This window comes from Nerophis lumbriciformis, linkage group LG07 (assembly GCF_033978685.3).
Source record: "Nerophis lumbriciformis linkage group LG07, RoL_Nlum_v2.1, whole genome shotgun sequence".
NCBI classification, from domain to species: domain Eukaryota; kingdom Metazoa; phylum Chordata; class Actinopteri; order Syngnathiformes; family Syngnathidae; genus Nerophis; species Nerophis lumbriciformis.
The window spans coordinates 48101862-48126970 of record NC_084554.2 but is presented as its reverse complement, the minus strand read 5'-3'; the positions used below and the strand labels follow the sequence as shown (position 1 = coordinate 48126970).

Sequence of the window (25109 nt, the reverse complement as noted above, 5' to 3'; positions counted from 1 at the left end):
TGTGTGTATAGAACACGTGTGTTACCTTTTTGGTGTAGCAGGACCTTTCTTATTGGCTCTGAAGGATGAGCTACGAACTGGTGCGTTAGGAAACTCCCCCTGTAGTCAGAAATCAAGCATGATGTCAGTAGAGTTGGGCACCGAATGCGGTACTTTCCTTGGAACAGACTAAACACCGTCGGTTACCATGAATTGATTAACGTAGACCCCGACTTAAACAAGTTGAAAAACTTATTCGGGTGTTACCATTGAGTGGTCAATTGTACGGAATATGTACTTCACTGTGCAATCTACAAATAAAAGTTTCAATCAATCACGGAAAGTCCAATGGTGCCATATTTCACTACCTGGGTGGCGCCTAACGTCACGCCCGGTTGCCAGTTTCTGGCAATCACCCCAGCAGCACTGAGAGCGGATTCAAACAAACTACCTCGAGGTAATGTTGCAATTTTCAACGCCAACAATGAATTGACGCAGAAAACGCTCCAACGTTAAGTAAAGTAAGACTCCACTTTTCCAAAAATGTGCTAGTTTGATGCTAATATACATTGGCTTAGCTACTGACATGCTACTGATTAGCATTAGCAATTTTACATGGCGGTTTCATATTTGGTAAAGAAAACTGCAACTTGTTTTACACAGCAGGTCAGTTCTTATTTTGATGCCAATATATGACCTGCTTTGTATTTATTCATGTCAACGTGAACGGTGCAATTGCACATTTTCAAAATACAACACAGGCCTCTTTGGTATGTGGATATTAGAGATGCGCGGATAGGCAATTATTTCATCCGCAACCGCATCACAAAAGTCGTCAACCATCCGCCATCCACGTGATCTAACATTTAATCAAACCGCATCCGCCCGCACCCGCCCGTTGTTATATATCTAATATAGACGATGCAAGGCATTAGTGAGGTTATAAAGCTTTTGCCTGTTAAAGAAAGGAGACTGATCCAATGCAGCAGAGACATTCGCGTGCCACGCTGTCACGGCCCAGACGCACACCAGTTCGCAATCATCTGGGAGCCGCGCTGAGCGCACCTCCAAGCGCGTGGAGGTGCGATGTCCCTCGCACCCGCGGCGGCTCCACCCGGGCTCGCGCCCGAGGCTTCAGCGCGCACCGCGGCGGCCATCCTACTCGTCGCGGCAGGTAAGCTGCGCGGGCGGAGCGCGCGGAGTGACCCCTGTGACGAGCCCCCGGCCACGGGGGTGGCGGGCAGGTAAGCTGCTTACCTGCTGCGCGTGACGCCGGCCGCGGCGAAGGCGGACGAGGCGGGGTGTCGGTGCGGCGGGCGCAGTGGTGACCCTGGACGTGCGTCGGGCCCTTCTCGCGGATCACCTCAGCTACGGCTCCCGGTGGGGCCCTCTCGGGGGAAGGGGCCTCGGTCCCGGACCCCGGCGAGGCGTCCCTTCTCCACTCCGTAAAAGTGTCCATCTCTTTTTTTTTTCTTCTTCTGTTGTGGCATATGCTGCAGGTGCCTGCTCGTTTTTCGTATGTGGGTAACAACATTTAACTATGTATATATATTTCCGAATTGGTTTAACTGCCCCCCGCCTGAATCTATTTAAAATCTAATTTTTTTTTATTTCAACCGCCCGACCCGACCCGCGGATAAAACCTTTTTTTTTTTATTTCAACGCCCGATCCGAGGATAATCCGCGGACTCCGCGGTTGTGTCCGCAAACCGTGCATCTCTAGTGGATATACATACAGTGGGTACGGAAAGTATTCACGCTCCTTTTAATTTTACAGTTTTTCATTGAAGCCATTTGCTAAAATCATTTTAATTCTCATGATTGTACTCTCTGCATCTCATCTTGACAGAAAAAAACAGAAATGTTCTTTCTTGGGAATGATGCAACAAGTTTTTCCACACCTGGATTTGTGGATCATCTGCCATTCTTACTTGCAGATCCCCTCCAGCTCTGTCAGGTTGGATGGTGAACATTGGTGGGCAGCCATTTTCAGGCCTCTCCAGAGATGCTCAATTGGGTTTTGGTCAGGGCTCTGGCTGGGCCAGTCAAGATTGATCACAGAGTAGTTTCGAAGCCACTTCTTTGTTATTTTAGCTGTGTTTAGGGTTATTATCTTGTTGGAAGGCGAACATTGGGCCCAGTCTGAGGTCCTGAGAACCCCAGGATTTCTCTGTACTTGGCAGCCTTCATCTTTCCTTTAATTGCAACCAGTCGTCCTGTACCTGCAGCTGAAAAACACCCCCAGAGCATGATGCTGCCACCACCATGTGTCACTGTCGGGATTGTATTGGGCAGGTGATGAGTAGTGCCTGGTTTTCTCCACACATACCACTTAGAATGAACCCCGGTAATACTAGGGTTTTTTTCAGCAAAATTGTGTTAAAAATCGATACAATTTGATATGAAAGTTGCATTTTATTGTTAGTCGAGCAGATATTCACATATTTATTTTTATTCTAACATGTTTAAAAAAACAGATTACTTTTTTTTTTTATGTGTAATTTTTAAATTATGTTTTTGTACATTTTTGGGTAGAATTTTGTGAAGCAAAAAAAGTTTTCTTTTAAGTTGTTTCAAGAGTTATTTTAAGAGTTGTTGATCTATTTTATAGAGGAATGTAATTGATCATATGTAACCCAATGTTATTAAAAAAAAGTATTGATTTTTCCATCCATCCATTTTCTAGCGCTTGTCGATTTCAGGGTCGCGGGGGGTTGCTGGAGCCTATCTCAGCTGCATTCGGGCGGAAGGCGGGGTACACCCTGGACAAGTCACCATCTGAATCCAGAATCAATTCCGAATCGAATCGTTACCCCCAAAAATCGAATCGAAACGTGTGGTGCCCAAAGATTCCCAGCCCTAATAAATAATTATTACCACATACAAAAGTACCAAAAATTGGTGCCGTTGAGTACCGGTATCGATTTCCAGGTACTGGTTACAATGTGAACGGTACCCATCCCTATCCATCGGTGTGAGTGTGTGTGCACTGACCGTGGGCGTTCTGGCCTTAGACGTCTCGTCGGGGAACGCGGCGATGCTCCTGCGGTTAGAGGAACTTCTGTGAGGTCTGTGTTTGTTGTCGAGGGGAGCTGTTTGTGGCGACACACAACAAGACGCTCATTCGGAGCCCCGACGAGGAGACGTGAGGAAATGACGGGGACGTGCTTGCCGAGACTCACCCTCCGTCTCCGTCGAGTGCAGTGCACTTGACGAGTTGGACAGCTGCCTGCTCATTGGTGGTTCCGACGAGGTGGGCGGGGCCAAGAAATCACAGACTGCAAAGATAGCAGAAGGCATGTCAGAGGGACGTCGCTTGGATGTACCCACGTTGCCACGGTGACGTGGGATGGAGATGAAGGATCCGGGCTTCATCTTGGAACGAGGACACACGAGGACAATAAAACATCAAGTAATTAAGTATAAATGTGACACTTTATTATTGTAATAGAGCTATTTGTGCGTATTCAACAGTTTAACGGTCAATTCTCCCATCTTAGCCCTGGTAGGTTACGGATAAAAGGGCAGACTCAATGTGTGTGTTAGTCATAGCCAGGAGGACAGGAGGTGGCGCAGCCCTCCTTTGTTGGGTTGAAGGTGGGGGAGGGGAGCGCAGCCCTCCATGACAACATATATGAGAGGTCACGTAATGTGTGACAATAACACAGCTGCACGCATGATGAATAATACATGGAAATGTACATGAGCAGAACCAGACCAGGAACACACACACACACACACACACACACACCACACACACACACGAAAGCGAGAACCACCACATCAGGACAGCCATTGAAGACATGCACAGCTGGCGGTATGGGCGGGGCACACACACAAGTCATGTGATCTGTACCGTGACGGGATTGGTGGACACTGGGGGCTGAAGCGGCAGGAAGCTGACTAGGCTGAGCGGAGCCAACGGCGTGGCAGGGCGGGGTCTTAGGGTTACCTGGGCGACAGGTGAGGCAGAGCGGTCAAAGCAAAGCGTTACGCTCGCGCGCACGCACACGCACACACACACACACACACACACACACACGCACAAGCGTTCATACGGGATCCGGTAGGGAGTCCAGTCGCTCGCTAAGCAAGAGTTGTGCCTCAAATGCTGCATTCAATGAGACTGGGAAATAGGAAAGACACTTGATGCAGAATCTCTCAGTACAAAGAGATGTTGTGTGACGTCACACTCCATGAGGTGCAACCAGGAACTGCGTTCCTCACCTTTTCTTAGTCCAGGGGTCGGCAACCCGCGGCTCTTTGATCACTCTGAAGCGGCTCAGCTGCATACTTGCCGACCCTCCCGATTTTTCCGGGAGACTTCCGGATTTCAGTGCCTCTCCCGGGGCAAACATTCACCCGGACACAGTATTGAAGGCGTGCCGTGACGGTACTGCCTTTAGCGTACTCTACAACCGGTCGTCGCGTCCGCTTTTTCACCATACTATCTGCTTCCCGGCCCAGTCACATGTTGCTTCTGCTTACACACGTAAGTGACTGCAAGGCATACTTGATCAACAGCCATACAGGTCACACTGAGGGTGGCCTTATAAACAATTTTAACAGTCTTACTAATATGCGCCATACTGTGAACCCACACCAAACAAGAATGACGCACGGGGGGGGGGGGGGGGGGGGGGGGGGGGGCGCCGGAAGAGTTAGGGATGCATGGGATTCTGGGTATTTGTTCTGTTGTGTTTATGTTGTGTTATGGTGCGGATGTTCTCCCGAAATGTGTTTGTCATTCTTGTTTGGTGTGGGTTTACAGTGTGGCGCATATTTGTAACAGTGTTAAAGTTGTTTATACGGCCACCCTCAGTGTGACCTATATGGCTGTTGACCAAGTATGCCTTGCAGTCACCCATGTGTGTCTGCAGAAACCGCATACAACATGTAACTGGGCTGGCACGCTGTATGTACAGGTTGTAGAGGGCGCTAAAGGCAGTGCCATCATGGCACGCCCTTATTATTGTTGTTTGGGTGAAAATCAGCCGACATTCGAGAGAATAGTTGCCCTGAAATTCGGGAGTCTCCCGAAGAAATCGTAAGGGTTGGCAAGTATGACGCGGTCAAGCGCCATTCATATAAAACTCGCGGGCCACACTAACATTACATTTACATATTAAGGTGCGGGCCGCGTGTCTGGTTTATACATAGCACAAAGCAAAAAAAAACTTTGTATGCAGTGTTATTTCATTTTAAATTTCAAAAGAGTTTTGTGGCTCCCATTGTTTTCTTTAATTTGTGAAACGGGTCAAAATGGCTCTTTGAGTGGTAAAAGTTGCCGACCCGTGTCTTAGTCATTAAGCAGGCAGGAAATCCAATATGGCGTCCAAACAAGCATCAGAGCCACAAGCTAGCGCCGTCATGTAGGTCTACTTCCTCTCTGCTCCTTCCCATACATGCATACGGCGTCCGATGACATCATCTCTGGTTACGTCACGCCGTGACGGACACGTCACATAAAAAAACAGCGACCTGCACGCGTCCGTCCTTTGAAAGGCGGATGAGCTTGCGCTGCAATATTGATGCGCCACATGACGCCAGGTCACAGGACGCCAATAGAAATGTTTTTTTTCCTAGCAAGAGTGTTGTTGCTGTTCAAGGTTAGACGTGCGGCCCTACGTGACAGCATGGAACTACACACACACACACACACACACACACACACACACACACACACACACACACACTCACACACACACAACTACCTGTGGCACACTTCCAAGGCCACAAGCAGGAGGAGGCGGAGACAAAGCACTGCAGCCTCCACGCCCTTTCTCCCCACCATCCATCATCTTAGCGTCACACTCACCCTCCGCTGCGTCAGGCGGTCCCCCCCAGGTCCATCGCTTGGGCCGGTTGTCCAGGTGGTCCCGGGCCTCGCCGCCTCCTCCTCCTCTCCGCTCTGCACCCCCGGCTCTGCGGCGTACCAGGGCCTCCAGCCTCTCCTGCTCGTTGCGTTCAGACACGGGGAAGAAGAGACACTCCCTTACTGAGCCGTCGCTGCGGCGGCGGACGCCTGGCGATGCGTAGGGTGACGGCAGCGCCATGGTAACCGCATCCGAGCGCAGCATCAGCAGCAGCCTCGCCCCTTCGCCACCGTGCCGCCGGTCTGTTTTGGCTGCAGCTCGCTTGTTTGATACCCGAGGAGAGAGAGGACCGCAGCACACCTCTCATCCCCCTCCCCCTCTCTATAGCTCGCCGTCTCCCACCCCTCCCCCTCCTCCCTCCCTCCAGTCGGCACAATCAGCTGACAGGAAATTCAGCATCAGTTGATTGACTAATGATCGTAAAACACGGATGTCAGACTGGTTTTCATTGAGGGCCGCTTGAAACGGCGAATAATATATGAATTTGCCCTGCATTTGATTATTATAAATAGATTTTATTTACACGTGAAGAAAAAAACCCTGTAAATTTACTGTAAAATTTTTACAAAAACAGAACCACCATTTATTTACAATAAAAACTGGCAGCTTAGTCATCAGAATTTTCCTGCAGAGAATAATTTTGCCACACCTTGTGTGTGTGTGTGTGTGTGTGTGTGTGTGTGACAATCATTGGTACTATAACTTAAAACCTGTGAAATTTACTGTAAAGTGATTTATACAATAAAGGGAAAAACAGGACCATCATATATTTACAGCAAAAACTGGCAGCTTAGTCATCAGAATTTTACTGTAAAATTAATGGTGGATTTTACAACATATTACTGGAAATAGAAAAACAGTACGACTGTTTTTTTAATCTGGCAACTGACAGTTTTTTATCTTAAAAATACACCATAAACACAACAACCATAGATATTACAGTAAAAACTGTCAGCTCAGTAACCAGAATTTAACTGTAATATATACATAGTTTTTTACAACATGTATATTTTGTAAAAAAAATATATACATGTTACAAGGGAATAATATATGAATTTGCCCTGCATTTGATTATTATAAATATATTTTAATGCACACGTAAAGAAAAAAAAACTGTAAATTTACTGTAAAATATACAGTGTTTTTTAACAAAAACAGAACCAACATTTATTTACAATAAAAACTGGCAGCTTAGTCATCAGAATTTTACTGTAAAATTGATGGTGTTTTTTTACAACATATTACTAGAAATGGAAAAACGGTACCACTGTTTTTTTATTCTGGCAACAGCCAGATTTTTATCACAAAAAAAAACTGTGGTCCCGTTTTTTTTTTCATTTACTGTAATACACTGTAAACACAACAACCAGAGATATTACAGTAAAAACTGTCAGCTAAGTACTGTAAAATATACATTGTTTTTTACAACATGTATATTTTGTAAAAAAAAAAAAATACATTTTACATTTGCCCTGCATTTGATTAATATAAGTAACTTTTTATGTACACGTGAAGAATAAGATCGGTAGGTCGTGAGTTCAAACCCCGGCCGAGTCATACCAAAGACTATAAAAATGGGACCAATTACCTCCCTGCTTGACACTCAGGATCAAGGGTTGGAATTGGGGGTTAAATCACCAAAAATGATTCCCGGGCGCGGCCACTGCTGCTGCTCACTGCTCCCCTCACCTCCCAGGGGGTGATCAAGGGTGATGGGTCAAATGCAGAGAATAATTTCGCCACACCTAGTGCTTGTGAGACAATCATTGGTACTTTAACGTTAACTTAAAACCTGTACATTTACTGTAAAATATATAGTGATTTTTACAATAAAGGGACCATCATTTATTTACAGCAAAAATTGGCAGCTTAGTCATCAGAATTTTACTGTAAAATTGATGGTGGTTTTTACAACATATTACTGGAAATAGAAAAACAGAACCACTGTTCTTTTTTCTGGCAACTGCCGTTTTTTTTTCTTTAAAAAACTGTGGTAGATTTTTTTTTATTTACAGTAATACACCATAAACACAACAACCATACATTTTACAGTAAAAACTGTCAACTCGGTCACCAGAATTTTACTGTAAAATACACATAGTTTTTTACAACATGTATATTTTGTAAAAAAATATACATGTTACAAGGGAATAATATATTAATTTTCCCTGCATTTGATTATTATACATATATTTTAATGTACACGTGAAGAAAAAAAACCCTGTAAATTTACTGTAAAATATAAAGTGTTTTTTTTACAAAAACAGAACCACTATTTATTTACAGTAAAAACTGGCAGCTTAGTCATCAGAATTTTCCTGTAAAATATACATTGCTTTTAACAACATGTTACGGTAAATGGAAAAACAGTACCACTGTTTGTTTTTTTACAGTAAAAACTGGCAGCTTAGTCATCAGAATTTTCCTGTAAAATTGATGGTGGATTTTACAACATATTACTGGATATGGAAAAACAGTACCACTGTTTTTTTTTCTGGCAACTGCCGGTTTTTTATCGCAAAAAAACCCAATTGTGGTACCGTTTTTTTTCCATTTACAAATACACCATAAACACAAAAAACGTAGATATTACAGTAAAAACTGTCAGCTCAGTCACCAGAATTGTACTGTAATATATAAAAAAAACCTTTACGTGTGTATTTTGTAAAAAAATATACATGTTAGAAGGGCTGCTTGTAACAGCGAATAATATATTAATTTGCCCTGCATTTGATTGTTATAAATATATTTTTATTTACACGTGAACAAAAAAACAACTGTAAATTTACTGTAAAAAATACAGTGTTTTTAACAAAAACAGAACCACCATTTATTTACAGTAAAAACTCGCAGTGTAGTCATCAGAATTTTCCTGTAAAATTTGTGGTGGTTTTTACAACATATTACTGGAAATGGAAAAACAGTACCACTTTTTATTTTATTCTGGGAACTGAACTGCCAGTTTTTTTAAGGTAAGAAAATGTGATACTGTTTTTGCATTTGAATTTGAGTAAATAAAAATTTGTGAGCAAAATGTGTGTTTGTCAAAATACAGTGTAAAAAAATCAGTGTATAAAAAACTATGGTACTGTTTTTTTCATACACAGTAATACACGGTAAAAACAAACATTGTAGAATTTATGGTAAAAAAAAAAAACTGGCACCTCAGTCACCAAATTTTACTGTAAAAAACAGTGGTAGAGCTTTTTCAATTTACAGTAAAAACTACCATATATTTTACCGTAAAATCTATTGGTATTTTTACAATTTCATATATAACGTGCTTTGAAATTATAAGTCAAGCAGATATTTAAGTATTTGTTTATATTTTAACCAAAAATAATTTGCAAGGTATGGTAATATAATATTTGTTGCAATATTGGCTAATATTAAATAGAAAAATATGCAAATGAATGCAGCATATTGTCAAAATGGAAAGAACAAATACATTTAGTAAGAAAAGATAAAGTACTTTAGTGACGCATATTATATCCAGGTGTTTGCGGGCCATTTAAAATGATGTGGCGGGCCAGATCTGGCCCCCGGGTCTTAAGTTTTACACCTGTGAAGTAAACATCTCATGCCTTTAAATAATCATTTTGTTCATTATTGAAAACATTGAGGCTCTCCAAACATATTCCAGCAAAAATGAAAGAATTTGGTACATTGTGTACATTAAAGATGCTAAAAGCAGTTAAATGTATGTCATGCTAATTGCTAAGCTAACTGAGCAAAACATCTACATTTTATGTGTGTTGTAGGTGACAAAGCAAATGAGAGGAGTGTTTAATCCTTTGAAAAAAGACCACCCAGCCACAGATTTCAAACTGAAAACAAACAAACCAACAGTTATGGAGGTTAATTTGTGTTTTTATTATGGAAGCTTTTTTGGACACTAAATTTATGTACCTGAATTTTATGTGTTTTTTGTGAATGGAATTTTTAACATCAAACTATGCTGACAATTTGATTGAATAAAAGTTAGTGGGCAAAATGTGTGTGTTTGTTAGAATACAGTGTTTTAAAATTCATTGTAAAAAAAAATCAGTTAAAAAAAATTCAGTGCAGAAAGATTGTATAAGAAAAAAAATGTTGAGAAACATTCAGTGTAATAATATCCAGTGTAAATTTTGGTGTATGAAAAAATTGAGTGCAGAAAAATTGAGTGGAAAAAAAATCTGTTTGAAAAAAATAGAGTGCAGAAAAATACAGTGGAGAAAAATTCAGTGCAAAAAACAAATTCCGTGCAGAAAGATTCTGTGTGAAAAAAAATGGTGAGAAATATTCAGTGTAATAATATCCTGTGTAAATTTTGGTGTATGAAAAAATTGAGTGCAGAAAAATTCAGTGTAAAAAAATCGAGTGCAAAAAAATATAGTGGAGAAAAATTCAGTGCAAAAAAATTCAGTGTAAAAAAATTCTGTGCAGAAATATTCTAGGTGAAAAATAAATGGTGAGAAACATTTAGTGTAATAATATCCAGTGTAAATTTAGGCGTATGAACAAATTGAATGCAAAAAAAATCGAGTGCAGAAGGATATAGTAGAGAAAAATTCAGCGCAAAAAAATTCAGTGTAAAAAAAAAATCAGTTTAAAAAAAATTCCGTGCAGAAAGATTCTATGTGGAAAGAAAATGGTGAGAAACATTCAGTGTAATAATATCCAGTGTAAATGTTGGTATATGAAAAAATTGAGTGCAGAAAAATTCAGTGTAAAAAAATTGAGTGCAGAAAAATATAGTGGAGAAAAATTCAGTGCAAAAAAATTCAGTGTAAGAAAAATCAGTGCAGAAATATGCTTCAAAACTCAAGACCCACTTCCAATAAATTAAGAATATTTGAGTTTTGAAGCAAGAAAGATTTCTGCAGTGATTTTTTTACACTGAATTTTTATAAACTAGATTTTTTTTTTTACACCAAATTTTAAAACTGTAAATTAAAAAACAGATTTTTTTTAAATTAGCTCACAAATTTTTATTCAATCAATTTGTCAGCATCAGTTTTAAAATTCAGTTGCATGAATTCAGTGTCCAAAAAAAAGCTTTTGTTATAAAGACACAAATCAACCTCCATAAACGGTCGTTAAATGTTAGATCGTCTGTTGCTATCGACGGTGCGGCGTTCTTTTATGTAAGATGAAAAAATGTGCTTGTCACCACGGCGACTGTGCGTTCCCGTAAACGCCACGCGATACCTCGCCGCTGATGTCAGCCCTCACCACAGCCTGTGTCATGTCGGGGGAGGAAATAAGCGTGCAAACAGAGGCGATAAATCAATAGCGGCTAACTAGGCGCTCCACCGAGGACCAGACGGCCTCGGGGGCTCGTTAACCCTTTGTGCGCCGCTCAGCCCTTTAAAGGTGTTTTAATTGTAATTTTTTTTTAAATGTATTCATCAAAGGGCCTTGCTCATTGATTTGATTGCATATTAAATTAATACAATTTAAAAGATGAATTTAGAAACTACCCTGATCACTAAAAAAATAACATTTATTACTTTTTCCCGCTTTCTAAAATGATACTTTACTATGAAACATAGTCATATTCTTTAAATAAAATAAAATAGTATTTTACAAAAAAACAACAATACTGAAAAAGGGATAGATGATAATCCAACTCATAATAACTGCTAGATGATGTAAGCAAAAAAAAAAATGCATTTGGATTAGATAATAAGGAGTCATTTCTTGAAATATGGGATCATTTATAACAGAGGTCCCCAAACTACGGCCCGCGGGCCGGATCCGGCACCCCAGCATCCAAAATCCGGCCCACGGGAAGTCCCAAGTTTTTTTGTTTTTTTTAATCTTTCCTTCCTAATCCATTTTCTACCGCTTGTTACTCTCGGTGTCTCCTAGCCACTCAGGCAAATCCTATTGTCTAAAAATTAATTTTCCCATCGATAACGTGACAATGTTAAATGTCAAAACAGATTAAAAAGACAATGTATATATATATATATATATATATATATATATATATATATATATATATATATATATACAGCCTGGCCCCCGGCCAAATTTTTTTCAACCCAATGCGGCCCACGAGTCAAAAAGTTTGGGGACCCCTGATTTATACGAATGTGTTTTAAGTATGAAATGAACTTAAAATCTCTCTTTCTTGTGGTGAATAATGTGTCAAGATTATGACATGCAAAGCAAGTGTAAGCTTTGTTCTTATTCATAATGACTGTGATGGAAATTATTATAATAATAATAATGATATGTATTGTTTATGTTTTTGTAATCAATTGTGTGCTTTTGAATTTTTTTAATCACTATTATTGATATAATTTTTTCATCAATACTTTTGTTGCTATTATTATTTGTATTTTTTCCTTGTCTTAGTGATGTATTTATTATTAAAAGTACCGTATTTTTCGGACTATAAGTCGCTCCGGAGTATAAGTCGCACCGGCCGAAAATGCATAATAAAGACGGAAAAAAACATATATAAGTCGCACTGGAGTATAAGTCGCTTTTTGGGGGGAAATTTATTTGATAAAATCCAACACCAAGAATAGACATTTGAAAGGCAATTTAAAATAAATCAAGAATAGTGAACAACAGGCTGAATAAGTGTACGTTATATGAGGCATAAATAACCAACTGGTATGTTAACGTAACATATTATGGTAAGAGTCATTCAAATAACTATAACATATAGAACATGCTATACGTTTACCAAACAATCTGTCACTCCTAATCGCTAAATCCCATGAAAACTTATACGTCTAGTCTCTTACGTGAATGAGATAAATAATATTATTTGATATTTTACGCTACAGTGTTAATAATTTCACACATAAGTAGCTCCTGAGTATAAGTCGCACCCCCGGCCAAGCTATGAAAAAAACTGCGACTTATAGTCCAAAAAATACGGTATTGTGTTGGCATGTCTTCTTAATTGCATTGTAAACTAATGAAGTATTATAAAGCTGGGATTGGATTGGAGTTGCTCAATTTTCTTGTATTAGATTGATTAAAATTATGTGCAACTTTTGTAAATATTTATTTTTTTTAAATTAAAAAAAAAGTGAACATTTATTCTTACATATTTGCGTTACTTCTTATCTTAACGAAACCTTAGTCAAAATTCTCACTTTTATTGTGTTCCTGGGTTTTCACTCGGTCCTGTTACCCTAACCCATATTACAGACAGTGCCCTCCAAAAGTATTGGAACAGTGAGTCCAATTTGAACATTCTATTAGTCCCTAATGTGGAGACATCCTTGATTGTTGTACATGCTTGCCCTGATATTCCTGCACCGTCTCGGTCATCGTACGACCAAACACTGCACGTAACAAACTAGCCCGTTTGTCCGTGTATCGTTCTGCAGAATCGAGCGCCCAAACAAGGACACCCACGCTTTGGTGACTCAGTCCAACAGTACAACTGCAAAAGAACCCGCAATGAGGCCAAAAAAAGTTGTGAGTGACAGCACTTTGCTAGAGAAGGTGCGAAAGACTGCTAAATTCAAGAAAGTACAAAGTCAGCAAAGTCCAAAAGTGCGGTTCTCTCTCCACTCTTCTGCTCTTGAACAGGTTTGTGCTGAAAATTAAATGTCCTCGGTTCTGAGCAATTAAAATAAAATGTCTTCTTTTATTGCCGTCTTTGCCAACAAGAGTCTTCAATAAAAGTCGATGTTAAATATTAATTTATCCACTTTGTTGGTCATTAATATGATTTGACATACTTTCTCTGTATGTAAAAATATTATTACCGCATTTTTCGGACTATAAGGCGCACTTAAAATCCTTTCATTTTCTCAAAACTCGACAGTGCGCCTAATGCACGAAATAATTTTGGTTGTGCTTACCGACCTCGAAGCTATTTTATTTGGTACATGGTGAAATGATAAGTGTGAGCAGTAGATGGCAGTCACACATAAGCCATACGTGTGGACTGCAATATGACTCAAGTACGGTAAACAACACCAACATTTTATATGTTCCATTGAAAATATAGAACATTACACACGGTGCTCAAAATCTATCAAAATGTTTTAGTAGGACTTCGGTAAGCTATGAAGCCGCACCACTTGATGGATTGTACTGTGCTTCAACATATGAGTATTATTATGGTGTGTATTTAAGGTAAGACATATTATCTGCCGTTTTCTTCTGCAATATTATGCAAAGGCAACTTTTCTTACCTTCTGGTACCTGCTGATCTGTATTTGGGATCTGCATAAGTCCTGAAAATGTGCGCGGGTCCGCCTTTGTAGACCGGGACGACGACGTAGTTAATAAGCTTCTTCTTTTTCTCTATCTTTTTCTTATGGGACATTCATCTTCCGCTGTTGTCATTTCTAATATAAAGTAGTGTAAAGTTCTTACTTATATCTGTCAGTAAACTCGCCATGAAAGCACTAAAACATACCGGTGTAGTGAGTTTACATTATTCACCCAAGGAACTTTAGTTATTAGAGAGTTCCGGTCGGACGTTTTTTCACGGGACACATTTCCGGCTTTGTTGTTGCACTAGTGAGCCATGGATGAGGAGATGCTGCTCCGTTATTGATTGAAGTAAAGTCTGAATGTCATTAAAACAGTTAGCTCCATCTTTTGACACTTCTTCCACCCCCGTCCTTGCACGTTACACCGCTACAACAAAGATGACGGGGAGAAGACGCTGTCGAAGGTGAGCCACGTAAATAAGACCGCCCACAAAACGGCGCATCCTGAAGCGACTGTCAGAAAGCGGCTTGAAGATGATGTGTAAAACATCATCTATGCAACAATTTGACCAAAGAACCACCATTACATGTTATGTAGACCACAAGGAAGTCTTTTACATTTACAAAAAGAAAAAATAATATGACCCCTTTGATGCGCCTTATAATCCGATGCGCCTTTTGTATGAAAATAGACCTGAATAGACTCGCTCATCGGCAGTGCGCCCTATGGTGCGAACAATACGGTATTCTCTATAAAATGTGTTATTTTTAGGTGTCTGGAACGGATTAATTTGGATTTCCATTCATTTGATTGGGTTTCCCAGGTACCACTGCACACCTTGGTGTCAACTTCGCACACTGAGTCCAAACAATGATTAAAAGCCTGCCGTGACCTCTGACCTTGTCGGCTTCCTGCTGCTGTCGTCTCTTCTCCTCGGCCGCCAGATGTCGCTGCCCTTCCTTCCTCCTTTGCGCCGCCATCTTGCGCCCTCGCTGCTCGCCGCTGCGCTCCAGCTGCTGCAGAGCACGCCGCTCTTTGTCCTGCAGCACCTCTGACAGCACGCACGCACGCACGCACACACACACACACACACACACACACACACACACACACACACACACACACACACACACACACACACACACACACACACACACACACACACGTCAGCATTGTCGGTAACATTGACCAACATGGATCAGTAAGTACCATTACTGCATAACAGGGGTGTCCAAAGTGCGGCCCACAGCTAGTTTTTTAAGACATTCTAAAAATACTATAAAAAATTACACATAAAAAATGACGTTAAAAAGTGAAATAAAAGAGCAAACAGGCTAAATGTAACGAGAAAAAGTTGTACGGTAATGTTGACTCTAATAACACAAAGCTGCCATGCAGGCTCTTTTTTTCATTAAAACTGTCATTGTTCAAAAAATAATAATGAATTAAAATGAATATTGTTATGAATTCTTGACCTATTCAAGGCTCCAATTACTTCACATCAAATATCCCCCTTTAAAATATTTTATAAAGGGAAATATTTCATATTTTGTGTGTTTTTACATATAAATAACCTAAAGTTTTCTTTGACAGAAAAATCGCAAGTAAAAATAATATATTCATATTTGACTTATTTTTTTAACATGTTTATGAGTGGGGGCTTTTTAAATACCCAAGAGATTTAGTCAGACTTTATTTTTAAACTGTCATTGCTCAAAAAATAATAATGAATCAAAATCAATGTTGTTATGAATTATTGACATATTCAAGGCTCTAATTACTTCACATCAAATATCCCACATTAAAATATTTTTTAAGGGAAATGTTGCATATTTTGTGTGTTTTTACATATAAATAACCCAAAGTTTTCTTTGACAAAAAAGGGCAAAAAACATACGAATATAATAATTAAAAAAATATATATCATTGACGGATAAATCTGAAGTTGAGCTAGAGATTTAAACATTGAACATACAATATTTTTATTGATATTTGACTTGTTTTTTTTAACATTTGTATGAATGGGGCCTTTTTGGATACCCAAGAGATTTAGTCAGAATTAATTTTTAAACTGTCATTGCTCAAAAAATAATAATGAATCAAAATCAATGTTGTTATGAATTATTAACCTATTCAAGGCTCCAATTACTTCACATCAAATATTCCACTTCGTAATATTTTAAAAGGGAAATACTGCATATTTTGTGTGTGTTTTTTAATATAAATAACCCAACGTTTTCTTTAACAAAAAAGGGCAAAAATCATAAAAATATAATAATAAAAAAATATATATCATTGACGGATAAATCTGAAGTTGAGTTAGAGATTTAAACATTGAACATACAATATTTTTATTGATATTTGACTTGTTTTTTTTAACATTTGTATGAATGGGGCCTTTTTGGATACCCAAGAGATTTAGTCAGAATTTATTTTTAAACTGTCATTGCTCAAAAAATAATAATGAATCAAAATCAATGTTGTTATAAATTATTGACCTATTCAAGGCTCCAATTACTTCAAGTAATATTCCACTTTGTAATATTTTAAAAGGGAAATACTGCATATTTTGTGTGTTTTTTAATATAAATAACCCAAAGTTTTCTTTAACAAAAAAGGGCAAAAATCATAAAAATATAATAATAAAAAAATATATATCATTGACGGATAAATCTGAAGTTGAGTTAGAGATTTAAACATTGAACATACAATATTTTTATTGATATTTGACTTGTTTTTTTTAACATTTGTATGAATGGGGCCTTTTTGGATACCCAAGAGATTTAGTCAGAATTTATTTTTAAACTGTCATTGCTCAAAGAATAATAATGAATCAAAATCAATGTTGTTATAAATTATTGACCTATTCAAGGCTCCAATTACTTCAAGTAATATTCCACTTTGTAATATTTTAAAAGGGAAATACTGCATATTTTGTGTGTTTTTTTTAATATAAATAACCCAAAGTTTTCTTTAACAAAAAAGGGCAAAAATCATAAAAATATAATAATAAAAAAATATATATCATTGACAAATAAATCTGAAGTTGAGCTAGAGATTTAAACATTGAACATACAAATATTTTTGTGTTTTTGCCATATAAAACAAAAAAAAATGTAAACAAAAAGAGCATAAAACAAAAAAACAAAACATGAAAAAGTAATAAAAACGTATAATCGACAGATCGAAGTGCTGTAAGTTAAAAAAAAAAAAGAGCCTTATTTTTAAAAATGTTATGGGTGGGATCCTTTGGATCCCCAAGAACTTTAGTGAGATTATTGTTTAAACTGTCATTGCTCAAAAAATAATAATGAATCAAAATCAATGTTTTGAATCATTGACATATTTCAGGCTCCAATTACTTCACATCAAATATTACACTTCGACAATATTTTGGCGGAAAATATTGTATATTTTGTGTTTTTGCCATTTATAAACAAAAATGTTTTAAACAAAAAGAGCATAAAACAGGCCCTGCAATGAGGTGGCGAATCGTCCAGGGTGTACCCCGCCTTCCGCCCGATTGTAGTTGAGATAGGCTCCAGCGCCCCCCGCGACCCCAAAGGAAATAAGCGGTAGGAAATGGATGGATGGATGGAGCATAAAACAAACAAAAAAATATGAAAAAGTAATAAAAACGTATAATCGACAGATCGAAGTGTTGAAAGTAAAAAACAAGTATGACTTTTTTTCTTTTTTTTTAATTATGAGTGGGACCCTTTGGATACTCAAGAATTTTAGTGGGGTTTTTGTTTAAACTGTCATTGCTCAGAAAATAATAATGAATCAAAATCAATGTTGTTACGAATTATTGACCTATTTAAGGCTCCATTTACTAATATTTCTGAGGAAAATGTTGCTTATTTTGTGTTTTTGCCATATAAAAACACATTTTTTTAACCAAAAAGAGCATTAAACAAATACAAAGAAACATGAAAACACTTTTATGAATGGCACCCTTTTGATCCCCATGAACTTTAGTGAGATTTTTGTTTAAACTGTCATTGCTCAAAAAATAATAATGAATCAAAATCAATGTTATGAATTATTGACATATTTAAGGCTCCAATTATTTCACATCAAATATTACACTTTGACAATATTTTGGCGGAAAATATTGTATATTTTGTGTTTTTGCCATTTATAAACAACATTTTTTTAAACAAAAAGAGCATAAAACAGGCCCTGCGATGAGGTGGCGAATCGTCCAGGGTGTACCCCGCCTTCCGCCCGATTGTAGTTGAGATAGGCTCCAGCGCCCCCCGCGACCCCAAAGGGAATAAGCGGTAGGAAATGGATGGATGGATGGAACATAAAACAAACAAAAAAAACATGAAAAAGTAATAAAAACGTATAATCGACAGATCGAAGTGTTGAAAGTAAAAAACAAGTATGACTTTTTTTCTTTTTTTTTAATTATGAGTGGGACCCTTTGGATACTCAAGAATTTTAGTGGGGTTTTTGTTTAAACTGTCATTGCTCAGAAAATAATAACGAATCAAAATCAATGTTGTTATGAATTATTGACCTATTTAAGGCTCCATTTACTAATATTTCTGAGGAAAATGTTGCTTATTTTGTGTTTTTGCCATATAAAAACACATTTTTTTTTAACCAAAAAGAGCATTAAACAAATACAAAGAAACATGAAAACACTTTTATGAATGGCACCCTTTTGATCCCCATGAACTTTAGTGAGATTTTTGTTTAAACTGTCATTGCTCAAAAAATAATAATGAATCAAAATCAATGTTATGAATTATTGACATATTTAAGGCTCCAATTACTTCACATCAAATATTACACTTTGAACCATTTGAACCAACACGGTTTGGACAAAAAGGGCAAAAACATAAAAATGTCTTAAAATTATATCGACAGACCTGAAGTTGATCCACAGATTTAATCCATCCATCCATCCATCCATTTTCTACCGCTTATTCCCTTCGGGGTCGCGGGGGGCGCTGGAGCCTATCTCAGCTACAATCGGGCGGAAGGCGGGGTACACCCTGGACAAGTCGCCACCTCATCGCAGGGCACAGATTTAATCGTTAAATAAAATGTTTTATAAATAAATATGACTTATTTTTAATATTTTTATGAGTGAGACCCTTTCAGGTGCCCGCGACCAAACATGAGGAGAGCCCTAGAGGTTGAAAAATATATATATATTGTATTAGTTTTGAAAATGATTTTTAGTGTTTGGACACCCCTGCTGTATAGCATTCATGGTGTGGTTTGAGCAGATATAAAAAGTGCAGGGTAAGGTCCTCACCTTGTGTCTTTGCTGCATGCTCGTGTTTCTCTTTAGATACATTGTCTGCACGCCGCACACCTGGAGACAGAAGAGGATTTGACCTCAGTGTAAAAAGATGCCATCAAACATAACATACTTACCTGAGGGGCTCCTGTGACCGCATGGCGATCGCCGTGACGGAGAAGTATTTCTACTGGTCAGCATGGGTGAGGTAGGCGGGACTAGGGCTGTGTTTGGGGCGAGAGCAAACAGAACATGATTCACTGGCACAGATGTAAAAATAGACACACAAAAACGTGACTTCAAGCTTGTACGTGATGGAGCGTTAATGCTGAACATGGCGTCCCAATGCAATTACTTGCATGTCCGTGGCCTTAAAGCACGGGTGTCCAAACTTTTTCCACTGACAGTCCAACACTGAACAAAGAGAGCATGCGGGGACCATTTTGATATTTTTTGATTTTCAAAACCAATATGTTCACATTGGTTACATTTGTAGTTAGGTTACCTTGATTTTAGATACGGTGTTATTTTGATAATTGTTTTGTTTATATTATAATTGTAATAATTGAATGAAGACAATTGTATGTGTTGTGGCAGTTGCGGATGTCACCAATGTGGCGGTTTGACAAAACACTCCTTTGCTTTTCCAAACGTTTTTAATGAACTGCCAACATAAGAACGCTCAACAGGAAGCATTTCAAGTTTAATGGCTTTGGGATCCATTATCTAAATTTGTTTTAACTATTAAATGAACCTAAAATATGACTTATTTTATCTTTGTAGAAAATATTGGACATAATGTGTTGTCAAGCTTATGAGATGCAATGCAAGTGTTATTTTTTAAAATATCTTTATTCTATTTTTAATAAATGGCTGTGATGATAATGTAAATGAGGGATTTCTAGTCACTGCTATATTTAAATTCTTATTAATATTCATACTGTCGTTGATATTGTTCATTTTTGTTTGACTACTTTTGGATTGTTTTGTGTCATGTTTGTGCGTCTTCTCAATTGCTCTGTTGATTGCTATTCTGAATGTTGCTAGCTGGGTTTGGTTTTGGAATTGGAATTCTATTACTATTGTATTATTGTGTATTACTTTGTTGAACTGATTAATAAAAAATAAAAATAAAAATAAATAAATCCCACTGTTTATGCTGTGTCATGCTTCATTGATGAGAGTATTTGGCGAGTGTCGTTTTGTCTGACAAATTTCAGCGGTCCGTGAACTCACTGTAGTTTGCTTACATGTACGACTTTCTCGGACGCTGCCACAGAAAGACGTGTTTTATGCCAGTCCTTCTTTGTCTCATTTTGTCCACCAAACCTTTAATGCTGTGCGTGAATGCACAAAGGTGAGCGTTGTTGATGTTATTGACTTGTGTGCGGGTGCTAATCAGGCATATTTGGTCAGTGCTAATCCATGCTAACATGCTATTTAGGCTGGCTGTATGTACATAGGCCCTGCGATGAGGAGGCGACTTGTCCAGGGTGTACGCCGCCTTCCGCCCGATTGTAGCTGAGATAGGCTCCAGCGCCCCCCGCGACCCCGAAGGGAATAAGCGGTAGAAAATGGATGGATGGATGGATGTATGTACATATGGCATCATTATGCCTCGTTTTTAGGTATATTTGAGATAATTTAATTTCCTTTACATATGTTAATTCATATTTGCATGTCTCTCGACACATTATGTTTGTAATATTGGCTGCATTTCTCATAGTGATTTGTGTGCCATGTTGTTCCAGACCACAGCAAACATTACCCAGCTTGCAAAGATTGTAATAAATCCATTAGAAAAAAAAAGAAAAGTTAATGGCTTTGTAATTACACTGAAACAAAGTCTAAGTTCATTGTGTTCTACAGTGGGTTTTTGAAACTACAACAATTTTTTTCGTAGAATTTTCAACTATCTTGAGGTGTTTGCCAAGAGGATTATTTGTCATATGTACATTTTCAGAATGTGCTTGTTCTATTTTTGGCCAAAATAAGACAAAGAAAACAATCCAAAGTTGTCTTTATTTTTAAGTTATTATGCCATGATTTTACCAGTCCGGCCTGTTTGGGAATAGATTTTCCTCCAAAATAAATTTGACACCACTGCACTAAGGCAGAGGTGTCAAACTCATTTTAGCTCAGTGGCCACATGGAGGAAAATCTATTCCCAAGTGGGCCGGACCATCACCCAACCATGCAAATTTTGCATTTCCTTTGGAAATCGAGGTCCCAGAGTCTGGAGGAAGACAGGAGAGGCACAGGATCCACGTTGCCTGAAGTCTAGTGTAAAGTTTCCACCATCAGTGATGGTTTGGGGTGCCATGTCATCTGCTGGTGTCGGTCCACTCTGTTTCCTGAGATCCAGGGTCAACGCAGCCGTCTACCAGCAAGTTTTAGAGCACTTCATGCTTCCTGCTGCTGACCTGCTCTATGGAGATGGAGATTTCAAGTTCCAACAGGACTTGGCGCCTGCACACAGCGCAAAATCTACCCGTGCCTGGTTTACGGACCATGGTATTTCTGTTCTAAATTGGCCCGCCAACTCCCCTGACCTTAGCCCCATAGAAAATCTGTGGGGTATTGTGAAAAGGAAGATGCAGAATGCCAGACCCAAAAACGCAGAAGAGTTGAAGGCCACTATCAGAGCAACCTGGGCTCTCATAACACCTGAGCAGTGCCAGAAACTCATCGACTCCATGCCACGCCGCATTAACGCAGTAATTGAGGCAAAAGGAGCTCCAACCAAGTATTGAGTATTGTACATGCTCATATTTGTCATTTTCATACTTTTCAGTTGGCCAACATTTCTAAAAATCCCTTTTTTGTATTAGCCTTAAGTAATATTCTAATTTTGTGACACACGGAATTTTGGATTTTCATTTGTTGCCACTTCAAATCATCAAAATTAAATGAAATAAACATTTGAATGCATCAGTCTGTGTGCAATGAATAAATATAATGTACAAGTTACACCTTTTGAATGCAATTACTGAAATAAATCAAGTTTTTCAAAATATTCTAATTTACTGGCTTTTACCTGTATATATATATATATATATATATATATATATATATATATGTATATATATATATATATATATATATATATATATATATATATTTTAGACCAGTTGATCTGCCGTTTCTTTTCATTTCTCCTCTGCTCCCCCTATCCCTTGTGGAAGGGGAGACACACAGGTCCGGTGGCCATGGATGGGGTGCTGGCTGTCCGGGGTCGGGACCCGGGGTGGACCGCTCGCCTGTGTATCGGTTGGGAACATCTCTGCGCTGCTGACCCGTCTCCGCTCGGGATGGTTTCCTGCTGACCCCACTGTGGACTGGACTCTTACTGTTGTGCTGGATCCACTATGGACTGTACTCTCACAATATTATGTTAGACCCACTCGGCATCCATTGCATTCGGTCTCCCTAGAGGGGGGGGGGGGGGGGGGTTACCCACATATGCGGTCCTCTCCAAGGTTTCTCATAGTCATTCACATCGACGCCCCACTGGGGTGAGTTTTTCCCTTGCCCTTATGTGGGCTTTGTACCGAGGAAGTCGTTGTGGCTTGTGCAGCCCTTTGAGACACTTGTGATTTAGGGCTATATAAATAAACATTGATTGATTGATTGATTGATTGATTGATGTTCGGTTTTGTTTTTGGACTTTTTGTGCACTTTTGTTTGTTTTGTCACCATAGCAACCATTAGTTTTCACCTGTCACGTCACGCACCTGTTTCACGTTTTGAGTCACGCCAGGCTGTTTGTCTGGCAACATCACACTCATTCCTGACACTTTGTTTCATGTCCATCGTTCATGCTGCTCCTTTAGTCCATGCCAAGTAAGTTTTTGTTTATTAATGCCACAGTTAGTGTTTTTGTTTCATTGTTCATCGTTTCTGCCTTTGTGCAAGTTCTGTGTTTATAGCCAAGTTTTGTACCTCCACTGTGAGCGCCTTTTGTTTTTTTGAGTGTTAATATTAAATCATGTCCCCACCTCCAAGCCATGTCCGGTCCAAATCATTTGCACCTTGGGAGAACAAACCACGCCATAGTCCAAGTCTTGACACTATGTAACTGTTTTTATATTGTTTTACTTTCTTTTTTTATTCAAGAAAATGTTTTCACTTTATTTATCTTAATTTATTATTTCCTTCTAAAAAAGGACCTTATCTTCACCATACCTGGTTGTCCAAATTAGGCATAATAATGTGTTCATTCCACGACTGTATATATCGGTATCGGTTGATATCGGTATCGGTTGATATCGGTAATTAAAGAGTTGGACAATATCGGATATCGGCAAAAAGCCATTATTGATATTATCAATATCATATTGATGTATATATATATATATATATAAGTTGATGTGAGACAATTCTACTTCCATACATTTAAAACACGCACTATTTCATATCAGCACATTGAAGTCTTCACAGTGTGCATTGTGGAGCACATTGCATGCCACGTAAAGCTATTTTAGCTTATTTAATTGTGCACAAAAATTGAGAAATGACGTCGACAAAGCCTGAAGTGCGGCTGTTGTTGGTTTTTTTTTTGTTATTGTGCATGTGAAATATGTAACTCACCTGTCAACGCCGCAGGACGACTCGGAACTACCTGGGTCATCGTGACTACCGAGCTGACAGGAACCTAGTAGGGGGTGAAAAACAACACTTGGGTCGGATGGAGGGAGCGGTGAGATGACTCAGGCTGTCGGGAGGAGAGAAGGATGCTGAGAGGGAGGGGAGGGGAGGGGAGGAGGGGAGCACTTCCTGTTTTCCTGGCTAGCTAGCGCCACTTTAAGCTAACATTCTCGCTAGCTTCGGTCGACAGTTAAAAGCCAAAATAAACAGTAAAACTACTAAAATGTGTAGAATATAACATCATTTACTCCGCCGCTTGGCATAAGCGCGCATTTCTCGTGATATTGTATGATTTGACGGTAATTTGACCGTTAATAATAGTCACCTCGCAGTCGACACACGTATGTCTCCCCCCCCCCCCCTCCTCACGTATGTCTCGTTTGGGAAGTGGGCGCACGTGCCGCACGCAGGCGAGGCCCGGCGGCGTGATGACGCCAGCGCCAGCTGATCCGGCCGCCTGGCTGGTGATGACGTCACCGACAGGCTCCGTCACCGTTTGCCGCCAGCCATAGAAAATGGATGGATGGATATTGGGTGATTAAATTTTTTTTTTTTTTAAATAATGTATTCTTTAACATACTGTTTTCACACATTCTAAAAATACTATTAAAAAAAAACACACAAAAAAACAAAGAAAGTGGAATTGTTATGTTTGTTGTCTTCTCCCTGCCTTCTCTATTGGTTTTTTCAGTTTCTTCCACAGTCTTTTGTCCCCAACGAGGCACACCTGCTGCTAATCATCTCCTGGTAGTATTTAAGCGCGTCTCCACCAGCTGGTCCCCGCCGGTTATTGTTCCTGAACTCCGCTCTGACATGTGCTACCTTGATTCTGCTTCCCTGGTATGTTGCCTTCGCATATTTCTGTTATATTGACCTTGTTGTGTTTTTGTTTTCCTAGCCACCTTGTTTTAGAGGACTAGTTTTTGCCACGCTGTGTGCGTCCTGACCTTTGCTACGCCAACCTCTGAAAGAGACTACTTTTGTTATATTTCCCATGGTGTGCACTTTGCCCCATCACCCTTAGTTACCATTTTGGACTTATTAAATATTTTCATTTGTTATCGCTTCCCTTGCCTCCATTCTGGGGTCCACCCTTGAACTCTATCTTAACAGGAATAAAAGAGCAAAGAGGGGTTAACGTAACGATGCTGTGTTGACAATAACAC

General features: G+C 39.0%; 1 protein-coding gene across 6 annotated transcripts in view; it reads right to left on the bottom strand.

Annotated features, from left to right (window-relative positions):
- LOC133609404 (uncharacterized) overlaps nt 1-24297 on the bottom strand; it is a 31686-nt gene extending 7389 nt beyond the window's left edge. Inside the window, exons 1-10 of one of the 6 annotated variants that reach the window (XM_061964966.1) lie at nt 24269-24297; nt 23887-23950; nt 19434-19520; nt 19312-19371; nt 14936-15087; nt 5798-5933; nt 3836-3931; nt 3162-3257; nt 2974-3071; nt 26-99 (exon numbers count right to left, since the gene is read on the bottom strand). In XM_061964966.1, coding sequence (XP_061820950.1) covers nt 26-99; nt 2974-3071; nt 3162-3257; nt 3836-3931; nt 5798-5933; nt 14936-15087; nt 19312-19371; nt 19434-19520; nt 23887-23926 — 839 coding nt within the window. In that variant the 5' untranslated portion in view covers nt 23927-23950; nt 24269-24297. Of the gene's footprint in view, nt 1-25; nt 100-2973; nt 3072-3161; nt 3258-3835; nt 3932-5797; nt 5934-14935; nt 15088-19311; nt 19372-19433; nt 19521-23886; nt 24041-24191 lie in introns of those variants that run through there. The other 5 variants (XM_061964963.1, XM_061964961.2, XM_061964964.2 and 2 more) reach the window with 5 other exon arrangements.
- Between the last annotated feature and the right edge of the window lie 812 nt (nt 24298-25109).